Genomic DNA, 25,518 nt, shown 5'->3' on the forward strand with positions numbered 1-25,518 from the left:
CCCTTAGGGAAAGCATGAAGAAGGCACTGTGATGTGATTTTTTTTTGGGGGGGTTTCCTCTACATTTATTGCAACTGCTAAATGATTAACAACATTCACAACTTCTTAGATTAAAAAAAAGAAAGAAAAGAAAAACCGAAAACCTTCCGTTTTGTAACATCACAAATGTCTTCTAGGTTTTACCAAGGACCAAAAACGCTAAAATTCTCTATATGATTTCCAGTGATGGAAACAAGCCAGAGACAGTAAGCACCCAAAGTGGCGAGTTAGCACTTTCCGGCTAGCCACAGGGCTCCCGTCCCCCAGCTCACAGGCCCGGGGACTCCCTCCGGGCTAGCGTTCACACGTGTGAAGGTTCCAGTGAGGAGAACAGCCTTCAGGAGTAACTCTCTCAGTCCTGAAAAGGAAGAGTGACACTCCTACAACTACTCTTGACTTCTTGAATTCCGTAAAGTTTAAACGTCCAATCTTATAAATTGGGAAGTATAGCTTCTTTGTATCTGAGAAAACTCACAGCGTTACAAGGCCAGTTCTGATTTACTTCTTAATTCTTTTCCTCTGGAGTTATTTTACTTTTAATTTTAATTCCAGTTAGCTAACATACAGTATAATTGTCATTTCAGGTGTACCAGATAGTGATTCATCATTTCCATACACCACTCGGTGGTCCTCAGGACAGGTGTGCTCCTTAATCTCCATCCCCTATGTCTCCCACCTCCCCACCCCTGTCCTTCTGGGGACCATCATTTCTCTGTAGTTAAGAGTCTGTTTCTTGGCTTATTGCTGTCTTTTGCCCCCTTTCCTTGTTTGTTTTCTTTCTTAAATTCCACATACAAGTGAGATCATATGGTATTTGTCTTTCTCTGGTGGATTTTTTTCACTCAGCATTATACTCTCTAGCTCCATCCATGTAGGTGCAAACGGCAAGGTTTCGTTCTTTTTTATGGCTGAGTAATACTCCATTGTATATCTAGACACCACATCTTCTTTATCCATTTGTAAGTCTATGGGTACTTGGGCTACTTCCATAATTCAGCTGTTGTAAATAGTGCTGCTGTAAACATTGGGGTGCATGTCTCTCTCTACATTAGTGTTTTGTATTCTTTGGGTAAATACCCAGTACCTCAATTACTGGATTGTAGTGTAGCTCTATTTTTAACCTTTCGCAGAATGTCCGAACTGTTTTCCAGCCTGGCTGCACCAGTTGACATTCCCACCAACAGTGTAACAGCATTCCCCTTTCTCCACAAATCCACCAATATCTTGTTTCTTGTGTCATTGACTTAAGCCATTCTGATAGGTGTGAGGTGATACCTCATTATAATTTTTATTTTGCATTTCCCGGATGGTGAGTAGTGTGGAGCATCTCTTCATGTCTCTTGGCCATCTATCTGGATGTCTTCTTTGGAGAAATGTCATTCATTTCTTCTGCCCATTAAAAAAGAATTATTTATTTATTTGAGAGAGAGAGTGCACGATCAGGAGGGGCAGAGGGAGAGAGAGAGAATCTCGAGCAGACTCCATGCTGAGTGTGGAGCCCAATGTGGACCTCAGTTCCACGACTCTGAGATCACGACCTGAGCTGAAACCAAGAGTCAGATCCCTAACTGACTTCCCCACCCAGGCACTCCCTTTCTGCCCATTTCGAATGGGATTATTTGGTTTTTCGAGTGTTGAAAAACACTCGAGTGTTTTGTTGAGTGCTGAGTTGTTGAGTTGAGTTTCGAGTGTTGAGTATAAGTTCTTTACATATTTTGGATACCAACCCCTCGTTCGATATGTCATTTGCAAGTATCATCTCCTGTTTCGTAGGCTGTCTTTATTTTTGTTGATTGTTTCCTTCACTGTACAGAAGCTTTATTTGGTATAGTGCCAATAGTTTATTTTTGCTTTTATTTCCCTTGCCTCAGGAAGCAGACCTAGAAGAATGTTGCTAAGGTCAATGTCAGAGACCTTACTGCCTATGCTCTCTTCTAGGACTTTTATTACTTCAGGTCTCATATTTAGGTCTTTAATCCATTTCTTCTGAAGATTTTATTTATTATTTGATATATATATGGAGAGTAACAGCTTGAAAGGGAACACAAGCAGGGGGAGCGGGAGAGGGAGAAGCAGGTTACCCACTGAGCAGGGAGCCCAACTTGGGGCTCCATCCCAGGACCCTGGGATCATGACCCATGTCAAAGGAAAACGCTTAACCAACTGAGCCACCCAGGCGCCCCTCTTTAATCCATTTTGAGCTTATTTTTGCATATGGTGTAAGAAAGTGGTCCAGTTTCCTTTGTTCTCAATGTAGCTGTCCAGTTTTCCCAACACTGTTTATTGAAGAGATTATCCTTTTCCTATTGGCTCTTCTTTCCTGCTTTGTCAAAGATTAATCAACCATATAATTGTGGGTTCATTTCTGGGCTTCCTGTTGTTGTGTTGAGCCATGTGTCTATTTTTGTGCCAATACTAGACTGTATAGATTACTACAGCTTTGTAATATAACTTGAAATCTGGAATTGTGAGACCTCCAGCTTTGTTTTTAGATTCTCGTGCCATATTTCTTTTTCTTTTTTTTTCTTCATTTTATTTATTTTTTCAGCGTAACAGTATTCATTCTTTTGCTTTTTGTTTTCAAGATTGATTTGGCAATTGGGGTTTTTGTGATTTCAAATAAATTTTAGGATTTTAAAAATTCTAGTTCTGTGGAAAATGCTATTGCTATTTTGGTAGGGTTTGTATTAAATCTGTAGATTGCTTTGGGTAGTATAAACACTTCAAAAATATTTCATCTTCCAATCCATGAGCATGGAATCTCTTCCCATTTCTTTGTGTCCTTTTCAATTTCTTTCATCAATATTTTAGTTTTCAAAGTACAGGTCTTTTACCTCTTTGGTTAGGTTTATTCAAGGTGTCTTATTATTTCTGGTGCAATTGTAAAAGGGCTTTTCTTCTTAGTTTTTCTGCTGCTTCATCATTAGCATATAGAAATACAACAGATTTCTGCACATCAATTTTGTATCCTGCAACTTTATAGAATTCCTTTATCTGTTCTAGTAGTTTTTTGGTGATCTTTAGGGTCTTCTATATAGAGTATCATGGCATCTACAAATAGTGAGGGTTTTACTTCTCCAGTTTGGATACCTTTTTTTTATTTATTTGTTTGTTTGTTTGTTTGTTTCATTGTTGTGGCTAGGAATTCTAGTTCTATTTTGAATAAAAGTGGTGAGAGTAGACATCCTTGTCTTGTTACTGACATTGGAGGGGAAGCTCTCAGTTTTTCCCCGATGAGTAGTGTGGGATATATATATATTTTAAATATATGGCCTTCATTATGTTGAGGTTTGTTTTCTATAAACCTACTTGAGGGCTTTTATCATGAATGGATGTTATACTTTGTCAAATGCTTTTTTTCTGGATCTATTGAAATAATCTCATGGTTTTTACCCTTTTATTGATATGATGTATCACATTGATTTGCAAATATTGAACTATGCTTGCATATTGGGAATAAATCCCTCTTGATTGTGGTGAATGATTTTTCAAATGTATTGTTGGATTTGGTTTGCTAGCATTTTGTTGAGGAATTTTTTAAAGATTTTACTTATTTATTTGTCAGAGAGAGAGGGAGAGAAATGAGTGGGGTTGGGGGAGGAGCAGAGGGAGAAGCAGACTCCCAGTTGAGCAAGGTGTCTCTTGTGGGACTCTATCCCAGGACGTTGGATCATGACCTGAGCTGAAGGCAGACACTTAACTGACTAAGCCACTAGGTGTCCCTGTTGAGTATTTTTACATTTATGTTCATCAACCATATTGTTTTGTTTTGGTTTTGGTGGTGTCTTTATCTTCTTTGGGTATCAGGATAATGTTGGCCTCATAGAATGAATTTGGAAGTTTTCCCCCCTCTTCCATTTTTTGGAATGGTTTGAGAAATAGTGTTAACTCTCCTTGAAAATTTTGGTAGAATTTAGCTATGAAGCCAACCAATCTTGGATTTTGGTTTGTTGAGGGTTTTTTGATTACTGATTCAGTCTCCTTTCTGGCGCATAGTCTATACAATTTTTCTATTTCTTCCTGCTTCAGCTTCAGTAGGTTATATGTTTCTAGGAATTTATCCATTTCTTTTAGGTTGTCTGATCTGTTGGCATATAGTTTTTCACAATATTCTCTTGTAACTGTTTGTATTTCTGTGATATTGTTGGTTCTTCCTTCTCTTTCATTTGTAATTTTACTTACTTACTTACTTATTTTTACAGATTTATTTATTTGTTTTGAGAGAGAGAGGGAGATAGAGCATCTTGAGCAGATTCCCTGAGCACAGAGCCTGACATGAGGCTTAATCTCACAACTCTGAGATCATGACCTGAGCCAAAATCAAGAGCTGGAGGCTTAAAAAAATAAAATAAAGAAAAGAAAAGATAAAAGCAAAGAAAAAGGGGGCACCTTGGTGGCTCAGTTGGTTGAGCATCTATCTTTGGCTCAGGTCATGATATGGGTGTCCTGGGATCAAATCACACGTCAGGCTCCCTGTTCTTTAGGGTGTCTGCTTCTCCCTCTGTCCCTCTCCCCCAACTTGTTCTCTTAATCTCTTGCTCACACGTTCTCAAATAAATGCATAAAATCTTAAAAAAAAATAGAATTGGAGGCTTAACCAACGAAGACACCCAGGCATCCTATATAGTTTTATTTAACATTTTTTGTTAGTTTTTTTTTTTCAAAGTACCAGCTCCTGATTTCATTGATTTGTTCTACACTTTCTTTTTCCTTCCTTCCTTTCTTTTTCTATATCATTTATTTCTGATCTAATCTTTATTATTTCTTTCCTTCTTCTATTTTTTGGTTTTGTTTATTGCTCTTCTTCTAGCTCCTTTGGGTATAAGGTTAGGTTGTTTATTTGAGATTTTTTGCCTTTTGAGGTAGGCCTGTATTGCTATAAACTTCCCTCTTAGAAGAGCTTTTACTGTCTCCCAGAGATTTTGAACCATGTGTTTTCATTTTCATTTATTCCCATGTACTTTTGGATTTCTTTGATTTCTTGGTTGACCTATTAATTGTGTAGTAGCATGTTATTTAGCATCCTATTATTTGTAGTCTTTCCAGATTTTTTTCTTCTCTCTTTTTTTTTTTTTTTTTTTTTAAAGATTCATTTTTTTGAAAGATAGAGATTACAAGCAGTCAGAGAGGCAGGCAGAGAGAGAGAGAGAGGAGGAAGCAGGCTCCCAGCCAAGCAGAGAGCCCGATGCGGGGCTTGATCCCAGGACCCTGGGATCATGACCTGAGCCGAATGCAGAGGCTTTAACCCGCTGAGCCACCCAGGTGCCCCTCCAGATTTTTTTTCTTGTGTTTGATTTCTAGTTTCAGTGCATTGTGATCAGAAAAGCTGCATTGTATGACTTTGATCTCTTTGAACTGTTGATACTTGTTTTGTGGCCCAATATGTGATTTGTTCTGGAGAATGTTCCATGTACACCTGAGAAGAATGTGTATTTTGATGTTTTAGGATAGAATGTTAAAAATATATCTCTTAAATCTACCTGGACCAATGTGTCATTCAATGCCATTGTTTTCTTGTTGATTGTCTGATTGGATGATCTGTCCATTGATGTAAGTGGAGTGTTAAAGTCCCCTACTATTATTGTATTACTATCAATTAGTTCCCTTATGTTCATTATTAACTGTTTTATGTATTTGCATGCTCCCATGTTGGGTGCATAAATATTTATAATTGTTATGTCTTCTTATTAGATTACCCCCTTTTGTTACTATATACTGTCTTTCTTTGTCTCTTTTTACAGTCTTTGTTTTAAAATCTATATTGTCTGGGGCACCTGGCTAGCTCAGTCAGTTGAGCGGCTGCCTTCGGGTCAGGTCATGATCACAGGGGGTTGGGATCAAGTCCCACATTGGGCTCCCTGCTAGATGGGAACCTGGTTCTCCCTCTCCCTGCCACTCTGCCTAGTTGTACTCTCTATCTCTCTGTCAAATAAATAAATAAAATCTTAAAACACACACACACACACACACACACACATATATATATATATATATATATATAGATGTAAGCATTGCTATTCCAGTTTTATTTTGATACTCACTTGTATGATAAATATTCCTCCATCCCCTCACTTTCAATCTGCAGGTGTCTTTAGGTCTGAAATGAGTCTCCTGTAGGTAGCATATAGCTGGGTCTTGTTTTTTATCCATTCTGTCATCCTATGTCTTTTGATTGGAGCATTTAGTCCGCTTACATTCAAAGTAACTATTGATAGATATGTATATATTGCCATTTTATTACTTATTTTGTCTTTGTTTCTGAAATTTTTTTCTGATCCTTTCTTCTTTCATAGTTTGTTGGTTTACTTAGTGATACATTTGGATTTTGTTATTCTTTGTATATCTATTGCTGGTTTTTGATTTGTGGTTACCATGAGGTTTGCATATAACATCTACATATAGCAGTCTATATTAAGTTGATTATTGTTTAAGTTTGAACACATTCTTTAGTCCTCTTCTTCCCACATTTTAGATATATGGTGTCATGACTTACATTCTTTTATTTTGTGAATTCCTTGACTGACTTTTTATAGAAATATTTGTTTGTACTGCTTTTGTGTTTCCTACTTTTGATACTGTCACTTTTTGTCTTTTCTTTACACTCAAAGTGTCCCTTTTAATATTTCTTGTAGGGCTGGTTTAGTGGTCATGAACTCCTTTATTTTTTATTTGTCTGGGAAACTCTTTATCTCTCCTTCTATTCTGAATTATAACCTTGCTGAATAAAGTATTCTTAGCTACAGATTTTCCCCATTCAACACTTTGAATATTTCATGCCACCCCTTTCTGGCTTGCAAAGTTTCTACTGAAAAATCCACTGATAACCTTGTGGGGTTTCCCCTATATGTAACTGTCTACATATGTCTTGATGCTTTAATTTTTTTTTCTTTATCACTACATTTTACCCGCTTTAATTACAATATGTCTTGGTGTGGATATACTTTTTAAAAACTTAAAAAAAATTTTTTTAATTTTTATTTTGTTGAGTGTTTAAAATTAAAAAAAAAATTATTTTGTTGGGTGTTCTCTGTGCCTAATGGATCTGAATGTCTGTTTCCCTCCCCAGATTAGGGAAAATTTCAGCTATTATTTCTTCAAATAATTTTTCTGTCCCCTTTTCTCTGTCTTGCTTCTGGGATCCCTATAATATGAATGTTATTATATTTGATGGAGTCACTGAGTTTCCTAAGTCTATTCTCATTTTGCATAAGTCTTTTTACTCTCTTTTGTTCAGCTTGACTACTTTCCTTCACTCTGTCTTCTATTCTTTTCTCAAGTCCAGTGAATATCTTTATGATAGTTACTTTAAATACTCCTTTAGGCATGTTATTTATATCTGTATCTTAGATCTCTGACTGTGGCCTTATCTTGTTCTTTCAATCTGGCACAAACTCTTCTCGTTTTGTCTTCTCTTTTGTCTTCTCATTTTGTCTATTCCTGTTTCTCTGTGTTAGAAAAGTCAGCTACATCTCCCTGTTCTTGAGGTTAATGGCCTTATGAAGAAGAGTCCTATAGTGCCCTGTCATTTACTGTGTCCTATTCCACAAGTCCTGGCACTTCAGAGTGTCTCCAATGTGTGCTTCATGCACTCTGCTGATTTTTCCTGGCTGCTTTATCCTTTAGGCCAGTTGTCTGCAGAGGCTCTCTTTGCCTATTGTGGGCAGTGTTTTGTCCCTTGCTTGAACGTGGTGCATTTTATTTATCTATTTTTTAAAGATTTATTTATTTATTTATTTGACAGACAGAGATCACAAGTAGGCAGAGAGGCAGGCAGAGTGAGAGGAGGAAGCAGGCTCCCCACTGAGCAGAGATCCTGATGCAGGGCTCGATCCCAGGACCCTGGGATCATGACCTGAGCCGAAGGCAGAGGCTTTAACCCACTGAGCCACCCAGGTGCCCCAATGTGGTGCATTTTAGCTAAGTGTATTCTGCTTTTGAAATGAGACTTGTCACCACTAACATTGGCACTGAGGCTCTGAAAAACTCCCAGATTGGGAGATGTGGTGTTGTCAGGGGTTTAGGCTATTCTTCTGGGGGAGGAGATGCATTGTACTGGGACCATGGAAAATGTGGCTGGGATAATGGGTTCCACTGAAGTATAGGGGACTGGGGCAGAGCTTGGTAAGCAAGTTAGGTAAAGAGTGTCCAAGTGGCACTGGTTCCTGAAGGTGGCCCTGTGCTTATGCTGAGGGTTGTAAAGGAAATGGTGCTTGTCAGTTCCTTTGTTCCCAGAGGGGTCTCTCTGTGAACACTTCCTCTCTCGGACACACTCCAAAATGAGCAAATAACCTCCCCATTATGTGCTCCAGGCACTCTTTGGATTGCTGTTCCCATGCTGTATCTCTGCAGGCTGCTTACCCTGCCTTGTCTCCTGGAGTAGCCCCAATGACCTTGGAGCTCTCCCTGAACCAGGCACACTGACCTTTAAAACTTTAGGCTTTAAGCCCCACTAGTTGCAAGAACTCATGAAATTCAGCCCCACTTGCTTTCCAAGCCAACTGGTATGGGGATTTGTGTTCCTCCTGTGGGCTTCCCTATGTGCTAGTCTGTCTCTCACCCTTCTTTGAGACTGTAGCGCTCTCCTCATTACATTGGCCACCAGCCATTTCTCTCCCAAACCATGTCTCCACACTTACTGCCTTCTTCGATGTGGGTTTTTGTCTAACTTTAGTTGTGGAGTTTGTTCTGCCAGTCTTCAGCTCAATTTCTGGGGGGTATTTAGGGATTTGATAGTTGGCTAGTTGTATTTGAGGGATGAAGTGAGCCTGGTGTCCTCCTACTTCATTGTCATCTTCCCTATCTTTGATTTACTCCTTAATTCAAACTTGCATGTATGTACAGTTTTCCTTGTTCTGAGCTTTTCATGCTGCAGAAAAATAAGCTTTTGTTTGACAGGAATAAACAAAGCCTCCAGTTGGGGTCTACCATATTCCTTGGTTTTTGAGGTTGAGTCCAAAAGGAACATAAATGCCTTTATTCCATTAAAATATCAGCATGAAAATTTCCTGGTCAACAGGATATCAGATCCCTCTTTCTGTTTCTGGAAATGTGGCAACCTATCACTTAATGAAGCAGAGATCTTTGTTTCTCCACATTTGAGTTAAATATTGCTTTATATCCATGTAGAATAATCAAATTAAATGGTTTCTCACCAATTTAGAAATAATTCTGGTGTTCATGATAAGATACTTGGAACAATTTATTTAGCATTTCTTTTTCCCATACAAACCCACAGTGAACTCCTACCTCTTTTTAACTTTCTTAAGAAAATAAAATCTTAAAAAACAATATTTTACCCAGGTCTTTACATGACTAGTTATCCCTTCTCCAATATTTTCTCCTCTCTTTCATCCTATTTGCCTATTTTACTTAGAATTTCTAGTTGGCACAGGATAGCTTGAATACAATTAATAACAAAGAAGGAAAATGTTCACCTTTCCTGTGTGTGTCTTACTCATTATGACCTTGCAATTCCTAGACTCTGCTGGCTGATGCCAAGGGTCTGGAGAAGAGATCAGTGCAGACTGCAGATGTCACCCAGGCCAAGGAGGAACTGAGGGCAATGGTGGCAGCCACCAAAGCAGCCATGGAGCATAATGACAAGTAAGAGTTAGCAGTCTGATTTGATTTATGTTGGGATTATATTATTTTATAATGTTTTAAAACCACGTGACAAGCATATATGTTTACATTTTTTTCGGCACTGTTGGGGAAGGCACTTTGCCTTTACTAATACCCTGTCATCTGGCCTCTTTCACAAGCCATTACATCTGTTACTGGGAAATTCAACCCAATCTGGTGTTTGTGTGGGAAGGAGAAGGTGGTTTGGGATGGTCTCTGAAGGCGTCTTATCTTTGTGTAAGACGGGGAACTACTGATAGGTGATGCTGCTGCAAAGTCAAGATAAACCTCTCAGGAATGATCTTATTATGTTTTTAATCGAAAACAATCTTTTAATTTTTCTGTGTAGTCTTTCAGATGAAATCACAACTGGATAGGTTATATATTTTATAGAGGATTTAAAGAAGATTGAGGCAGAGCCAACACACCCAAAATATCATTAAGAAAATAAAATAAGAAACAAAAACCAAAGACACAACCATGCTTTCAGTATAAGTAGAAGACAAAAAGCCACCAAAGTTCAAAATACTTGAAATTAGAAAAATACACATCAAATGCCAGTGAATCATTATCTACTCTCTTTCTGCAAACCTTGGTGAGAGCAAGGGCAGTGGGGGAAGAGAGAAGAATGGAGCTGGTTGAAGGCCTATCATGTTCTAAAATTAGGCCAGAGAGAGAGAGAGAGGGAGGCAGGGAAGAGAGAGAGAGAGAGGAAGAAGCAGGAGGGGAACAGGGAGAGGAGGGAGAGAGAGACAGGGAGAAGGGGGAAGTCCTGAGAGAGGGGGAGGGATGGAGAAGGGGAAGGAGAGGTGGAAAGGGGAGGGAAGGAATAGGAAGAGAGAGAGAGAGAAGGGTGGAAGAGGGTGGGTGGAGGGAGGGAGAGAGAGCAGCTTTCCTAAATAATACCAGAGTTTACTGGTCTGTCTATCAGAGCACTGACTTAGATGGGAAAGGACTTTGAAGTGAGCATGGAAGCAAGGAACACTGCTGAAATGATAATGATATGGTGGGAAGAGCTTTAAAAGGAAGTGATCAGCATTCTTTAGAACTATGCATTGAAGAGAAAAAGAAGCAAGGGAGGGGAGTTTAGAATCCCATAAAAGAAAAAAAATTGAAGGGCACACGACCCTTTCACTGCTGTTCTTTCTCACCTCCAAAAAAAAAAAAAAAGTTGTCCAATAAAAAATTAAAAATAGAACGCTCTAAAATAGCAACAAAAGCATACTTTGCTATTCTGACAAAAATGTGTCCTCTTGAATTAGGAACCTCACATACTACCCAAACTGCTATCCCTCCCCACAAAAATGCAGATTTGCAAATGATCCCTGTCTGGACAAGCAACTGTCTTTCTTGATAAAATGAGGACCGAGAAAATTTAGCTGATGAAAATTCCTACCATCCAACAACAACAAAAGTTGGAGAAGAAAACTTTACCACAGCACTCCAAACTTACTGAAATAGTCTCAAAAGAACATTTCTAGCTGTGAAAAGGACCTTGAGTTAGAAATGTAAACACTAAACACAGCAATGAAAAAGAAGACATGAAGCAAGATTTGACCACTGAGGAAAGATAGTTGAAAAAGTGAAAATTATGTCAGATATCCAGACAAAATTATTGCATACCCAAGGAGGGATAGTCTTTTGTGACAAGCAAAAAACAAGCCAGAGAATGAAGATGAGATAACAAAAGAAATAAAAAGACAGAGGAAAAATGGAAAACTGGTTAAAATGGAACGCAGGCAAAGAAGATCCAATTTACATATAATTGAAGTCCCAGAAGAAAAAGAAAAAGCAATGGAACAGAACATAGTATTTAAAACTATGACATATTTAACATTTCTGGAAACTAAATGCCCTGACTCTGCATACTGACAAGGCTGTTAACATTCTTATTAATTCATTTAATCTCAAATTCTTAAAATTAGGAGTCAGAATACTTTTCTGTTTCTTTTCATCTCTGATAAAATAGTCTGTGAAGCTATTTAACCATTAGGCCCCTGTAGGTTGGAAGCATCGACTGATTTGTGGTGCTGATGTTTTTAACTGAATCGCAGGGTTTCTCTGTATAAGAGATATGTAGATATGTATTAGACTCCCTTCCCCTGTCCTGCAATGTATTAGACATAAGACAGTTGATTTAGTTTTTGTTTTGTTTTGTTTTGTTCTGGGAGAGGATACAAAAAGATTACAGATATTTTCATTTCCTTCTTTTAAAATGTCTTTTATTTTATTTTTAGTGTAAAAGTAGTGGGATTTGTGAATTGTATCTGTGGGAGGAAATCACCAGGGTCTGGGAATAGGCAGTGTGCACTCTAGCTGCAGTCATGTGCCTTCACTGTTCCATCTCAGAGTGTAAATTCTAGTTTCTTTGCCTCCTTGCCTTGTAACAAAATAATATCCATAAACACTATAGGAAATCATTTGTTTTATATTAACCATATATATCATATATATAAATATATATATATTATATATAACCATTATATATAAGCTAGTGGTTTACACAATCTCTGTAAGAAAGTATTCTTTTGTTTATTTAATTTGACTGACCGAAGCTTTCATTTTATATAGGGTTTCAAAGGATCTTTTTTGATAGAAACTGAGATCACTTTTTGTTTCTCAATTTTTAAGAAAGACTTGTGGCATAAAATAAATAAGGAAGAAAGCTATGAATGGAGTTCTGATGTTTTACTTCTTTTTTTTTTTCTTTTTTTTAATCACCAAACCTGTAGACTCAGAAGCGAACTCGAGAGGGAGCAAACACTGCTGCGATCTGCTAAGGAAAAGTCAGGCAAGTCGTTGTGGGACGTGTCCTTCTGACCTCTGCGTGAAGAATCTTCATGTCCTCGTCTGTGACTATCTGCGATTTAGGGCTGCCTGCTATTATTCGTTTGAAACAGTTTTTTTTGTTTGTTTTGTTTTCTTTTCTTTTCTTTTTGTTTGTTTTTCAGAAAGCTTATTAAATTTTATTCATGTACGTTTTTTTTCTGTCAAGTTGTTTAGAAATCCAGCAAGTTCTCATTTAATCTGAAGAGGTTAAATGAAGTACTTTAAAGGTAGGAGACTATTCATCTCTTTAATCGGTCCTGTCAGGTGTGGAGATTAAGACGGCTGTTGCTGGTGCTTTGCGCACCTTCAGTTTTTTAGTTTCTCTGGACATGGACACCACATCCTTCTTTTCTAAGATCCTTGTGGTTTTTAGCGGAATAACGAACTTAGTCAAGACCTCCTGTAGAAAGAATTATGTCACGTTTTGACCAAGACATGTGGAATAGATCCTAAGAAGCTGAGCAAGTGATATGCATACGGGAACATTTCCCATGAGGGAGTGCTGAAGGACTAATCGTACCCTACAGAAAGGGTCTTGGCATAATGACAGGCTTTGGAGGGGGCTGTGGACACCACTCAGCGCCCCACAAGGGACTGAACCACAGCACAGGGGCTGTGGCCTCTCGTGGTTGCCAGCGTAACAGCAATGATGACAGTCCATTCTGGATTCCAGAACCTGTGCATCTCTTTTCCCGGCTCAAAGAAATCAGTGTTCACAAACAATACGTTTCCCAGGCTGTCCCAGTTTGTGATGTCCTCTGTCTTACAGACACATTCTGTCAGGTTCAGCCCCGCTCCCATGGTGCGCTGGGCTGGACTCTTCTCCCTGGCAGGCCACGGGGCTGGTGGATCCCCCAGACCGCCAACTTCGTTATCGCAACTCCATTAGTCTCAGCTGCCTGCCTGTTAGTTTAGGATAATGATGGTCTTTCCTGCTCAGGTGTGCTGTGAGGATTAAATAAATGCAAGTATCCATGGGAAGTAGGACCAGGGAGCTTGGCTCAGGGGAGTGGTCCTGCCCATTCCTCCTCTTCCTCATGGCCGCTTGTGAGGAAGACTACACAGTTGATGGAATCTAATTACATTTATGAACCCTTATGCATTAAATATTAAAATTATTTTAAAATTAGATACACAGTTAAGAATATGATTAAGTAACCAAAATATGTTCTATATATACTATTAATGCAATGATTCAGCCAAATGTCATTTTTCTTCCAAGTTTGTTAAATGCTAACTCATGCTGGCATCACTTTCCCCTCACCTCAGCAACTTCTGGGGTATACTTACAGACTAACCTGTTTTAAGGTCTTAGCAGAACTTGGCCTCAAATGCCCCTTCTTACTTGGATCTTTTGTTTCCTTCTGTGACTTCTTTCCTCCCTGCAAGCAGCACCTCGGTGAGTCACCTGCTGGCCGGCTTCCAAAGTCTTCTTGTGGCCACAGTCCTGGCCTCTTTTTTATCCTAGGTTGGTGCAGTGCTTGTCTTCTGACCGTGTTGTTAGGACTTACAGGAGGGTGGGGGCCATTTTTCTCCTGCACCCATGTGTATTCTTGGGTTCCTCCTATAGAAAAGTCATGGATGGGACTCCAGCTCCCTGTTTCCTGTTTCCTTGCTGTCTCCTAACACATCTCCACCATTTTCTTTTCTTTTCTTTCCTTCTTTTCTTTTTTCTTCTTTTCTCAATATGAGTATAACTGACACAATGTTACATTAATTCCAGGTGTACAACTTGGTGATTTGACACATTTGTGCATTATGGGATGCTCACCAGGAGTGTAGCTATCATCTATCCAAGTTCATCGCTGTTACAGTATCAGTGACTGAATTCCTTATGCTCTGTTCTTTAACACTGTGCCTTACTCATCCTGTAACTGGAAGCCTGAGTCTTCCTCTCCAATTCACTCATTTTGTCCATCCCTCTAGCCCCTTCCGTCTGGCAACAATTACTTTGTTCTCTGTAGGTATACGTCTGATTCTGCTTTTTGTTTGTTCTTTTTTTTTTTCAAGGTTCCATTTATGAGTGGAATCATATGGTAATTATCCCATTTTTCTTTTAGATTTAAGATCTTCATTGCTAATTGCTAATAGGATAAAACATCAGTGATTGAAAAACAATAAACAAGAAGACATTGCTAATTTCTAGAACTGTAGTAAATGCTTTTTAATAGTTGATTCCAGCTGTTTCTGACATTTTCCACTGCTATTGAAGAAATCTGGTGGCTTCTGTTCATCTTCCTTTATTCTTTTCCTAAAGCTTTCTAATTCAGGAGCCTCTGTATGTATGTATTTTCTGTGGAACTTCCCCCTTCTGGTACCTCAGTCTTTTTCTCTCTTTCTCTTTTTTAACATTTTATTTATTTATTTGAGAGAGAGAGAGGGAGGGAGTTAGCAGGAGGAGAGGGAGAGGGACAAGCAGACTCCACACAGAGCAGGGACCCCAATGTGGGGCTCGATCCCAGGACTCTGGGACCATGACCTGAACCAAAGGGAAATGCTTAACTGAGTGAGGCACCCAGGTGCCTCCTTTGTCTTCCTCTTTTGGTAGAAAAGGGGTAACATTGAATGAACATTGGATCATTGAAGTGGTCTTTCACTCCTTTTGGCTCCTGTGTCCCCAGGTAATTGTTGTAGGTTAAAACCTTCTGCTCAGGTTAAGGAGGGGATCAGACGTCATAGTTTATTTTTGTGTAAAAGCGTAACCCTGGCTGTTTCTGCTTCCTTGTTTAGTTCATTGTGTATCTGCTTAGCTAATTCCCCCCAATTTTAAAACTCTTCTTCAAAGTTTTTTCTTCTTCCAAATTTGGCAAGTTTGAATGATGGCAGTGGTTTCTGTGTTGTTCACCATGTATGGGTAAATGTTATCACTCTTTGAATTGCCCTTTTTCCTACGAAAAAGGATTAGTCATTCCTTCTCAAAGAAATTGTCTTACCACTGTAGTCAGAATCTAACTGTGCTGTTTGATGATGAAGTTCCTTTAGCAGTGAGTTACTCTTAATGTCTCCTTCACCTTTCTGAACCCTTCAATATTGACGTTTGTTGGAACCGAACATGTCTGTGGTTCAATGCACACATCTTTCATTCCAAATCTTTTTCCTGCCCAAATCTCTTTTTGAGGCTTGAGATTCCTATATCCAATTACTTACTGGATATGGCCACTTGAGTATCCCATAGGCACTTCAACTCAGCACATCCCGGATTAAACTCTGTTTCAGTGAATGTCATCACCAAACACATGGAAGTTGAGTCAGAAAGCCTGTGGCAGAAATCTTTCCTCCTCCACCCTATCAGACTGCCTCTGTTCCTCGCTGTAGCAAAGCTGAAACCTAGGTGTTATTTTGATACCTACCTGTCCTCTGCATCTGGATCCAGTCAGTTACCAAACCTTCCTTGTTCTCATTCCCTAAATCTTTTTTGTATCTCTCCACTTCTCTTTATGTCTCAGGTACTATCCTGATCTGATCTTGCTTGGATGAGTGTAGTAGCTTTCTGACTGGTCATCCTGTTCCAGCTTCACCCTTTCTCATCTACTTTTGGTACTGTAGAAAGACCATTGTGTGTGCTGACCCCAGCTTAAAAACCTTCAACACTGACTAATTTCCTAACATAGGTTATAAGACCTTTTCAGATCTCCCCCTGCTTCCTTTCTAGTATTCATTGATGTCACTCCCTGGCCCTCAATGTTCCCACCCTTATATATAGCTTTTTTTTTTTCCCTGAAACGTGCCAAGTTCTGATCTCCTGCCCCATTCATTATCCCTTCCCTTGTCTAACGCCTTTTCACCTTTGGGTCTCAACTTTGTCACACTTCTTCTGCAAAGTTGTCCTTGCATCTTCCTCACATTATGTTGGGTGCTCAAATTGGGCGCTCAATAAATACTTGTTGATTGTATAAATAAATTAGAGGAGGAATATCCCCATTCTTGGATCAGATCATTTTTATTGATGTGCTTGGAGCTTGAGTCATATTAGATTTTATAGCTATATATAACATACATAATACTGTTAGTAATGCACAATACCATTAATAAGAGATGATGTAATAAAGAGTACTCCTTTGCTTTTAAAAATATTTCCAGAATTATCTAAGAAAGATGTAATGGATGAGGATCACCTCACTCTTATTGAGAAGGTCGAAAAGAAGAGGTGTGAAATACTTAATAAATGGGATGAAATTCAAGCTCTTGAAAGAGAAATCAAAACAAATTTGCTTCATACGGGAATTTCACATATCACTGAGAATAGGATTAAAAGCATAGAGGTATGTAATTTATTTATTTGAATGTTTACATTGTTCATCTGCTTGAAGATGTTGGCAAACACACGAAGCAATTTCCTTTTGCAGCTGGGTAAACAATAATGGAAAAATTGGTCCAAATATATTTTTGTTGCAAAACATTTGTAGCAAATGATTAGAATAATTAATACATCTAGCTAAAACAACAAAAACAAAGGTGATTAAAAATTCTATAGAGTTCCGTAAAGGTTTCAATTGGATCTCTTTCAGGTCAATTGATGTCTCTTGAAGTTTAACAATTTTGAAGACGCTTGTCATGAAATTCATGACTGCCAACTTTTAGTATCTAATATGTACTAATTAGATTGAGCTGAAGCTCAGAGGGTTTAAGTAACCTGCCCAAGATGACACAGTTTACATGGCAAAGCTGGGGTTGAAGCTTAATGCCTTTGGGGCTCTAAAGCCCTCATTATTTTCATTGTGTCACACTGAAACTCACAGATTTTCAGTGAGTTGTACAATTACGTTAGAAGATAGAAATCAGTTACTACCATAGAAAGGAGAGTCTGCTATATTAAAAGTCGTCTTTAACAATTATCACTAACCAATTTTTGATGAACAGTGTAATGTAGATTGTAATCTATGTTTTGAAATGTTATGCTGCCCTGATTTTTATGTTACAACCTGATTTTTATTTGTGTAGAATTTGACTCAATGTTATCACTTAGTTATAGAGTTTATAAGTGACACATGATTCTTCTTCTTCTCATGGTTGTATAGTTACATGTATTTTCCCAGCACCATTTTTTAAAAAAGAAGATTATAAAGTGTATAGGAAGGTGGTGATAGTTTAAACTTATTTTGACGTCTTTCTCTCTTTTAAAATAATGTGTCAGATTTGCTTCTGTTTTTTGTTTACAGTCTGTTCTTATTTATTTATTTATTTATTTAAGATTTTATTTATTTATTTGGGAGAGAGCACGAGAGAGAGAATGAGTGAGAGCACATAAGTGGGCGGAGGGGCAGAGGAAGAGGGAGAAACAGAGAAACACGTGGGAGAAACAGAGGGAGAAACACGCTGAGCACAGAGCCCCACGTGGGGATCCATCCCGTGACTCTGAGATCCTGGAAATCAAGAGTCAGATGCTTAACTGACTGAGCCACCCAGGTGCCCCTGATATTTGTATTTTATATTGTATCTAGCCACCTTAACAAAGTCTGTTATTAATTACAGAAATTAAGGAACTTTTTTAGAATTTCCCTAAACTTCTCTGGGTTTTTCTAATATCAACCCTTATCTTCTCTAGTTTTAGACCTACTAGGAGGCTACTGATCTCTCTTTGCCACATGTCCTTCAAGTCATGTTTTGTTCATTCATCTGTTTTTAAATGGTATGGGGCGCCTGGGTGGCTCAGTGGGTTAAAGCCTCTGCCTTCGGCTCAGGTCATGATCCCAGGGTTCTGGGATCGAGCCCCGCATCGGGCTCTCTGCTCTGCGGACAGCCTGCTTCCTCCTCTCTCTCTCTGCCTGCCTCTCTGCCTACTTGTAATCTCTGTCTGTCAAATAAATAAATAAAATCTTAAAAAAAAATGGTATGCTGTTGGGTACTTTTGAAATTAGAATAACATCATTTACATAATAATCTTTGTCCCATAAATGGGGAGAAGTATTTAATAAATATTCTTAACCAAGTATCTTACTTTTAAAACCATTTCTTCTTCAGACTGAAGCTATAAAATTGGAAACAGCAAATAGAATTTTAAAGAAGAAAATGCATGTAAGTATTTGTGAATTAATGTTTTTCAGTAGGAATATTTCCTTTATTGATGTGTGTGTGCTTCTTGTCCTAAACAAAATAAGAATATATACATTATTTTTCCTTTTTTAAAAGATTTATTTATTTATTTATTTGACAGAGATCACAAGTAGGCAGAGAGGCAGGCAGAGAGAGAGGGGGAAGCAGGCTCCCCGCCCAGCAGAGAACCCGATGTGGGGCTCGATCTCAGGACCCTGGGATCATGACCTGAGCCAAAGGCAGAGGCTTTAACCCACTGAGCCACCCAGGAGCCCCAAATACACTATTTTTCTAAATAATAACTTTCTGTAATGCTGAGAATATCTCACTATGCAGACATTAGCTTAAAACGGGACATGTGTAACCTAAGGTATTAATGAAAAAAATAAACATCCTTTTTTAATCGCTGAATATGCCGATCAGAATTGACCTTTTCTCTAACGCTTGCACATGTAACAGTGAGTTGTAATGAGTTTATCTGGTACCAGGGAATATAATAAATTGGTTCTCTAATGACTTTCAGGATATCCTTCCAGAACACACACTAACAATTTGCTGCTTAACAGACTGTAATTCTGCTTCAATTGGATATGTATATCCCTCTGTATTATATACAATGTACATTTGTATTTTGTGCCTGATTCTAGAAGTGGTATTCAATTTTGATTCAATCTTCTTATCAGATAAGGTCAGTCTCATGCCATTATACATGCCCAAATGATTTGGTTTTGCAGGTTATTGAAAGCCAGGTGAAGCAGACCATGGAGAAGAGTAAGATGAGTGAGGACGAGCAACGGTAAGTGTTGATGACGTGATAAAAGAAGTGAGGCAATCTCACGCTCCCTCAAAACCGTCCACTCAGATCTGCATTAGACAGGACAGTGCTCCGAAATGTTTCTATTCATAAGTGTTAACTTTAAATATATATGTTATATTCTTTTCTGGGCTCAAGAATTCTTAGCCCAAGATTTAAATCTCAATCACTATATATTACTTGGCAGTTCTTTGGAAAGAACTGAAGAATTGAGGGTAATTTCTCACAGGCAGGGATCAGGAAGGTGGGGAGACGGTGACTGTGGTGACTTTCCTTTCTCAAATTATATGGCTTTTAGTGACATTAAATTTTTGAAGAATGCTGTGCATTTATTACTCTGACAGGTTTTTTTTATTATGTTATGTTAGTCACCATACAGTACATCATTAGTTTTTTTTATTTTTAATAATTAATTAATTAATTTATTTTTTCAGCCTAACAGTATTTACCCTAAAGATACAAACATCATTAGTTTTTGATGCAGTGCTCCGAGATTCATTGTTTGCATTTAACTCCCAGTGCTCCATGCAACACGTGCCCTCCTCAATACACATCACTGGGCTCATCCATCCCCCCATCTCTTTCCCCTCTAAAACCCTCAGTTTGTCTCCTGTAGTTGATAGTCTCTCATGGTTCGTCTCCCCCTCTGATTTCCCACCCCCTTCATTTTTCTCTTCCTTCTCCTAATATCCTCCATTCTATTCCTTATGTTTCACAAATAAGTGAAATCTTATGATAATTGACTCTCTCCACTCTGACAATTTTAATTTAAAAATGAAATGGCTGATTTATAGTATCAATTACATAAATTTAGCTTTATATAGTTAATTTTCTTAGAATTGGTACTACAGTTTACATTTCAGGATTTGGTAAGGCTGGGAGCAACAGAAAACCATTGCTGTTTTAAGTATGGAAAGTGCTAATTTGTAACAACAGTTAAAAGACATTTAGTTGTAGGTGGCCTTGGTTCAATGATAATATCAAGGAACCAGTATCTTCTATCTTTCTTCTTTGTTTTCCTTGAGTATGGTTTTCCTCCTGGAGGCCTCAGTGTGACTATCTTCAGGCTTAGGTCCACATCCCAAAGAGAAATAAAGGGGAAAGGGGAGGACAAAAGGCAAAGAGCTTCTCATCAGGAGACTTTTCTGTTTTATTTAGAAGGGGAAGTGCTTTCAGGGACTTACACCCATATCTCAGTGCCCAGCACCATGCCCCAAGACAATTCTTACCCACAAAGGAGTCTAGGAGATAGTACACTCTACTTTCTAGCTCACACAGTAGAGAGAGTCACGGGAGAACAGTGGTAGAATGGTGACTGAGTGAACCACACAGGTGGGGTGTCCTCAAAGAAAAGAAGATAGAATTATGCATACAAAATTGGGAAGGCTCCTTCCATAGTTTTGGCAATGAGAGTGGATGGACCTAAAGTTTAATCATCATTATCTCCAAGATAAATCTACATCTGCTGCCATACTATACTTTGTCTGGAAAATACTGCAGGGGATTGTGTCCAAATACAAGGAGAATCTTTGCTACATTCCAGGCCAAAATTCTGCAAGAAGTCCTTTAAAATGGAAGTTGAAGATTACAGAGTCTCACTTTGTGTTTTTGAGTAATTACGTCTTAAAATAAATGTTTGTTTTAAAATTTTCTCTTATCCTTGAGGCATTTTTGTCTAATCTATTGTGTTCACTTGTGTTTAAGGAACCTTTGGGATTTTATTAAAGAATTTGTAAACTTAAAGGAAACAGAAACTAATCAAGTGATTGGAAAATGACCTATGAAAATTCATAGCCACCATGTTCGTAGCACGAATGTTTGCAGATTTATAAATTAATGAAGATACATCTCGTTTTGTCAGTTTTAATCTCCAATAAAGTTAACGTAGTATATGTATTCTACTCAAGATATTGGAATAAATACATGTGTGCATGTGATTAGTTTTCCTTTTGTATATATATTTATAGCGATACTAGTTCTTAGAGTATTTTCTGCTTTCCTTCAGTAATTTTCTCTGGGGAAAAATACTTTCAATTATTTGATCGGAATAAGAAATTCAGCACTGCTACAATACAGATCAAATATGTTTCTTATTTGCCAATGCAAGTTTATATATAAACATTTAATGTAGCAATCACAGAATTAACACTCATAAACTAAATAATCTTTACTGATTGTAAGTGATGCAGTGCTCTGAAAGGTTACAGAACTGGCATGGTGCTTTTCAATACATGTGGGTCTTGACTGACTGTGATCTTCATGTCAACATTGTGACTCGGATTTTTTAAAAAGAATTTATTTATTTGTCAGATGGAGAGAGAGAGAGAGCGCGCATAAGTAGGCAGAGTGGCAGGCAGAGGCAGAGAGAAGCAGGACTCAATCCCAGGACCCGGGGATCTAGACCTGAGCTGAAGGCAACGGTTTAACCCACTGAGCCACCTAGGAGTCCCGTGACTAAGATTTTTTTTAATGCCCACTTTGCCTATAATCTAGTCTGAGCCCTTAGAACAAATACTAGTCCAGTTTCTTTGGACAGCCGTATACAGGGCTGTGGTGAGGATCAAAGGTAGGGGTGATTTGATCCCAACCTGGAAGAGTAGAGTTTGAGCTCAGGGTGAGAGAGGGGTGGTGTGTGTTGGTGGGGGGGTGAGTGGGTTTTGCTTCCTATGGACTGGGAGGTCAAGGTCAGGGTGGTGTTTTCATCACAGCTCTGTTCAAATCCGGTAGCTCTTCCTGGGGCAGGAGTCATCCTGCTTTTAGAGATGAAATGGTGGCCCCTGAAGCTGCAAATGTCACCATATATAGAAATAAATTGGGCGTTATTCATGTTTGTTGAATTCTCTAAGTTCAAGTTCCCTTCTATTGGTTATTCATGTTCGCTGGGATCTTATTAAGTAAGCACCATTATTTCCCATCATACGGCGGAGAGAATAAAAATGTGAAGGGATGAATTGATTTGTTTATAAACTACACTGTGAAAAACAGAGCAGGAATCCAATCCCAGATTTGGTGTGCTCAATTCCTAAAGTTTCACCACTGCGTGATGAATGTTTATACATTGCAGTGACATAAAGACTGCTAGGAGTAGAAGAAACAGACCAACAATCAAAGCCGAATTTACTTACTTGTTGAGCGAGGGACAGCCATTGACTCGAGAGGCAGGATTCAGGGATGATTCGATTAGAAAGGAGGGGAGGCTGGATCTAGAGGCAGAAGGGCGTGCTGGTCTGTTTAAGAGGACTTTAGTCGGGAAGGCCTGAGTGGATTTCCTGGGGAGGCGAACAGGGGCTGGAAATTCCCTTTGTTGTTTGGTCTTTATTCTGATGTCACAAAAGCACTGTTTTGGAAGAGATGTGACTTTGGTTGTAATCAGACCTTGTCAAGATCAAACTCTTGTAGCTGGCACTTTGTTATGGGTATTCTTTGGATTGGTAAACTTTTCACTTAAGCAATGTAAGTAATCCCACCACTCATTCGTGTATTCAAGCAACATTCATTAGATCAACTTCAGGTACATTTCAGATGTTTGCTGCTTGCTGGAAGTATGGAAATGAAAATATGGCCAATGGGAGGGGGAGATAAACCGTGAGAGACTGTGGACTCTGGGAAACAAACTGAGGGTTTTGGAGGGGGGTGGGGTGGGGGGTAGGGTGAGCCTGGTGGTGGGTATTAAGGAGGGCATGGATTGCATGGAGCACAGGGTGTGGTGCATAAACAATGAATTCTGGAACACTGAAAAGAAATTTAAAAAAATAAATCAAAATTTAAAAAAGAAACGACAAAAAAAGAAAACATGGCCCCAATCCTCCAGGAGCTGACAGTTGTTTGTTGTACAGACTTGTGAAAAGAATGCCAACAGCGAGAAAGAAAGCCTGATAAAACTAAAGGATACAAGGATGTGGGTAGGTACGCTTTTACCCACTGCCGGAGCAAGTGTAAATCGACAGGAACGGTTGGGAGGTAATTTGGCAACAAGCTCACTGAATACCTGTGTGTTCCCAGAATCTTGCAGAATCAGGCCTGCTGGCATGAGGGTTATGTAGCTTGTTTGAGCCGATGTGGGATGATTGTGATAACACGGGAGAGGAAGGGTGAGTTCTGGAGAGATCAGCTTATGTGTAGAAAGAAATAAAGGGGAATACAGAGAAACAGAAATGTGACTTCTCAGTGTGGGAAAAGATGACTGACTTCAGTTCACAGATTCAAGAGATGAAGTTTTAAAAAAATCTACAGGCAGATTATATGTCTGAAAGTAAAGAATGCATTACAAGTGTGGCCTTTTCATCAAAGCCCATAGCCTCCTGTCTGAATGGACCATTAGGGATGAGCCATGAGGAGGAGAAAGGAAAGAGATCTGAGAGCAACTCTAACCAAACTGTGGGCATGTGGAACTGACTGGAAGCAAATGGATTGGAAGGGCACTGAGTTTTTGAGGGAGTTTGAAGATTACAGGCAATCAGGAAACCAAGGTAAGTGAGTCCATTGCCACTCAAAAGCTTTAACAGCCCTGGGTCCCCGAACATCCATGAAGAGCAGAAGGCAGACTGAAGAATCTGTATATCCCCTAAGAGAATGTAGTCCCCTAAGTCCCCTTCAGATGCGCCCGAGGAGGGCAAAGGACGGCCAAACCAGTGATAAGGGCAACGAACAAGAGCTCCGACCCGATGCCGTCAGACTTCACCCTGTGCCTTGGTCTTCTCTAGGGCTTCGGGAATGCTACAGACCATGCACTGCTGTGTGTGTGTCCTCGCCTTGGTATGAACATCCACTCGTAAATGTATTGCAATTATCCTGGTTCTCAAAGGATGGGAAAAAAGTTGTGTCTCCTTTAGGGATCTTGGACTTTGAGCTGGATGTGGTGACAGGGGGGATTTTTCTCCCTTAGAGAGGATGGCACTGTGTTTTATGCAAAGAAATAGGTGAGCAAAGGAATTTCTTAATCAGAATGTGGACCATGAGAGAGATATTTTTCTACTGTAGACATTGTAAAGACTTGTGTTTCTTCCAGGTGGTGTGGCTGCTGGGACACTGGGCCTTCTGTGTACCTAGTTCTTCAACAGAGCCCACCATTTTGGGCACAGAACATGTGTGAGACATAAACTTTGTCAGATCAGGCCAGTGGAGATCAGGGTTAACTCATTATTGTGACATGACCTTGTCTACATCGATTTACTGTGTTTACCCTAAAGAACCTCATGTGCATGTACCTAAGGAAGCTTCTCTTCCTCATTTTCTCTTGTTCTCTATCTTGTCCTGTCTATCATCCATCCATCCATCCATCTATCTATCTATCTATCTATCTAGATATTTGATCTATTGATGTTCACCGAATAACCCTGATACTAGAAAACAGAAGCAGCATCATTTTTTTCTGAGTAGGGTAGTAATGGTCCTGGTGGTCGTCTTTAAATGGAACACTATAAAGCAGATAAAAGAAATAGACCCACATACATCGACATGAGTAAATAGCAAAACCATAATGTTGGGTGAAAAAAGTAGTTTCAGTAGAGTACATAATGGTAGTATTATTAATATAAATATAAAATTAAACATACATTGGTATGAAATTCACTAATTCTAGGATGTTGATTAACTGTAGGGAAAAGAGGGGCGCCTGGGTGGCTCAGTGGGTTAAGCCGCTGCCTTCGGCTCAGGTCATGATCTCAGGGTCCTGGGATCGAGTCCCGCATCGGGCTCTCTGCTCAGTGGCGAGCCTGCTTCCCTCTCTCTCTCTCTCTCTGCCTGCCTCTCTGTCTACTTGTGATCTCTCTCTGTCAAATAAATAAATAAAATCTTTAAAAAAAAAAAAAACTGTAGGGAAAAGAGGAGAGGGAAAAGAGAAGGCTCAGGTGGGCTTTAATATTTCAGTAGTATGTATGGTGTTTTATTTCTTTTAAAAAATATGAAACATGCTATGTTAATAAAAAAAGAAAAAATATGAAGCAAATATTCTGATATCTTAATATATGTTTAATATTGATAGTAGATTCATAAGTATTATATTATTTTCTATAAGTACTATGCTAACACTTGTTAAACACTTATTATATGCTAGACACTATTCTATGCATTTAACCTGTATTCTTTTAGTTTCCGTGTGATCTTATGTGGTAGGTTACAGTTATTATTTTACAGATTAGGAAATATCTTATTTAAATTTTTAAATTTTAATTTAAAATTTA

The 25,518-nt window shown here is 38.8% G+C and overlaps 1 protein-coding gene across 1 annotated transcript in view; it reads left to right on the forward strand.

The window, feature by feature from the left end:
- The window catches only part of C5H6orf118 (chromosome 5 C6orf118 homolog), a 34,068-nt gene extending 12,955 nt beyond the window's left edge, over positions 1–21,113 (forward strand). The window contains exons 5-10 of the mRNA XM_046006839.1: positions 9,518–9,642; positions 12,393–12,451; positions 16,570–16,751; positions 18,451–18,504; positions 19,257–19,318; positions 21,041–21,113. Coding sequence (XP_045862795.1) covers positions 9,518–9,642; positions 12,393–12,451; positions 16,570–16,751; positions 18,451–18,504; positions 19,257–19,318; positions 21,041–21,113 — 555 coding nt within the window. The remainder of the gene's footprint in view (positions 1–9,517; positions 9,643–12,392; positions 12,452–16,569; positions 16,752–18,450; positions 18,505–19,256; positions 19,319–21,040) is intronic.
- Positions 21,114–25,518: the final 4,405 nt, after the last annotated feature.

This window comes from Meles meles, chromosome 5 (assembly GCF_922984935.1).
Source record: "Meles meles chromosome 5, mMelMel3.1 paternal haplotype, whole genome shotgun sequence".
Taxonomy (NCBI): domain Eukaryota; kingdom Metazoa; phylum Chordata; class Mammalia; order Carnivora; family Mustelidae; genus Meles; species Meles meles.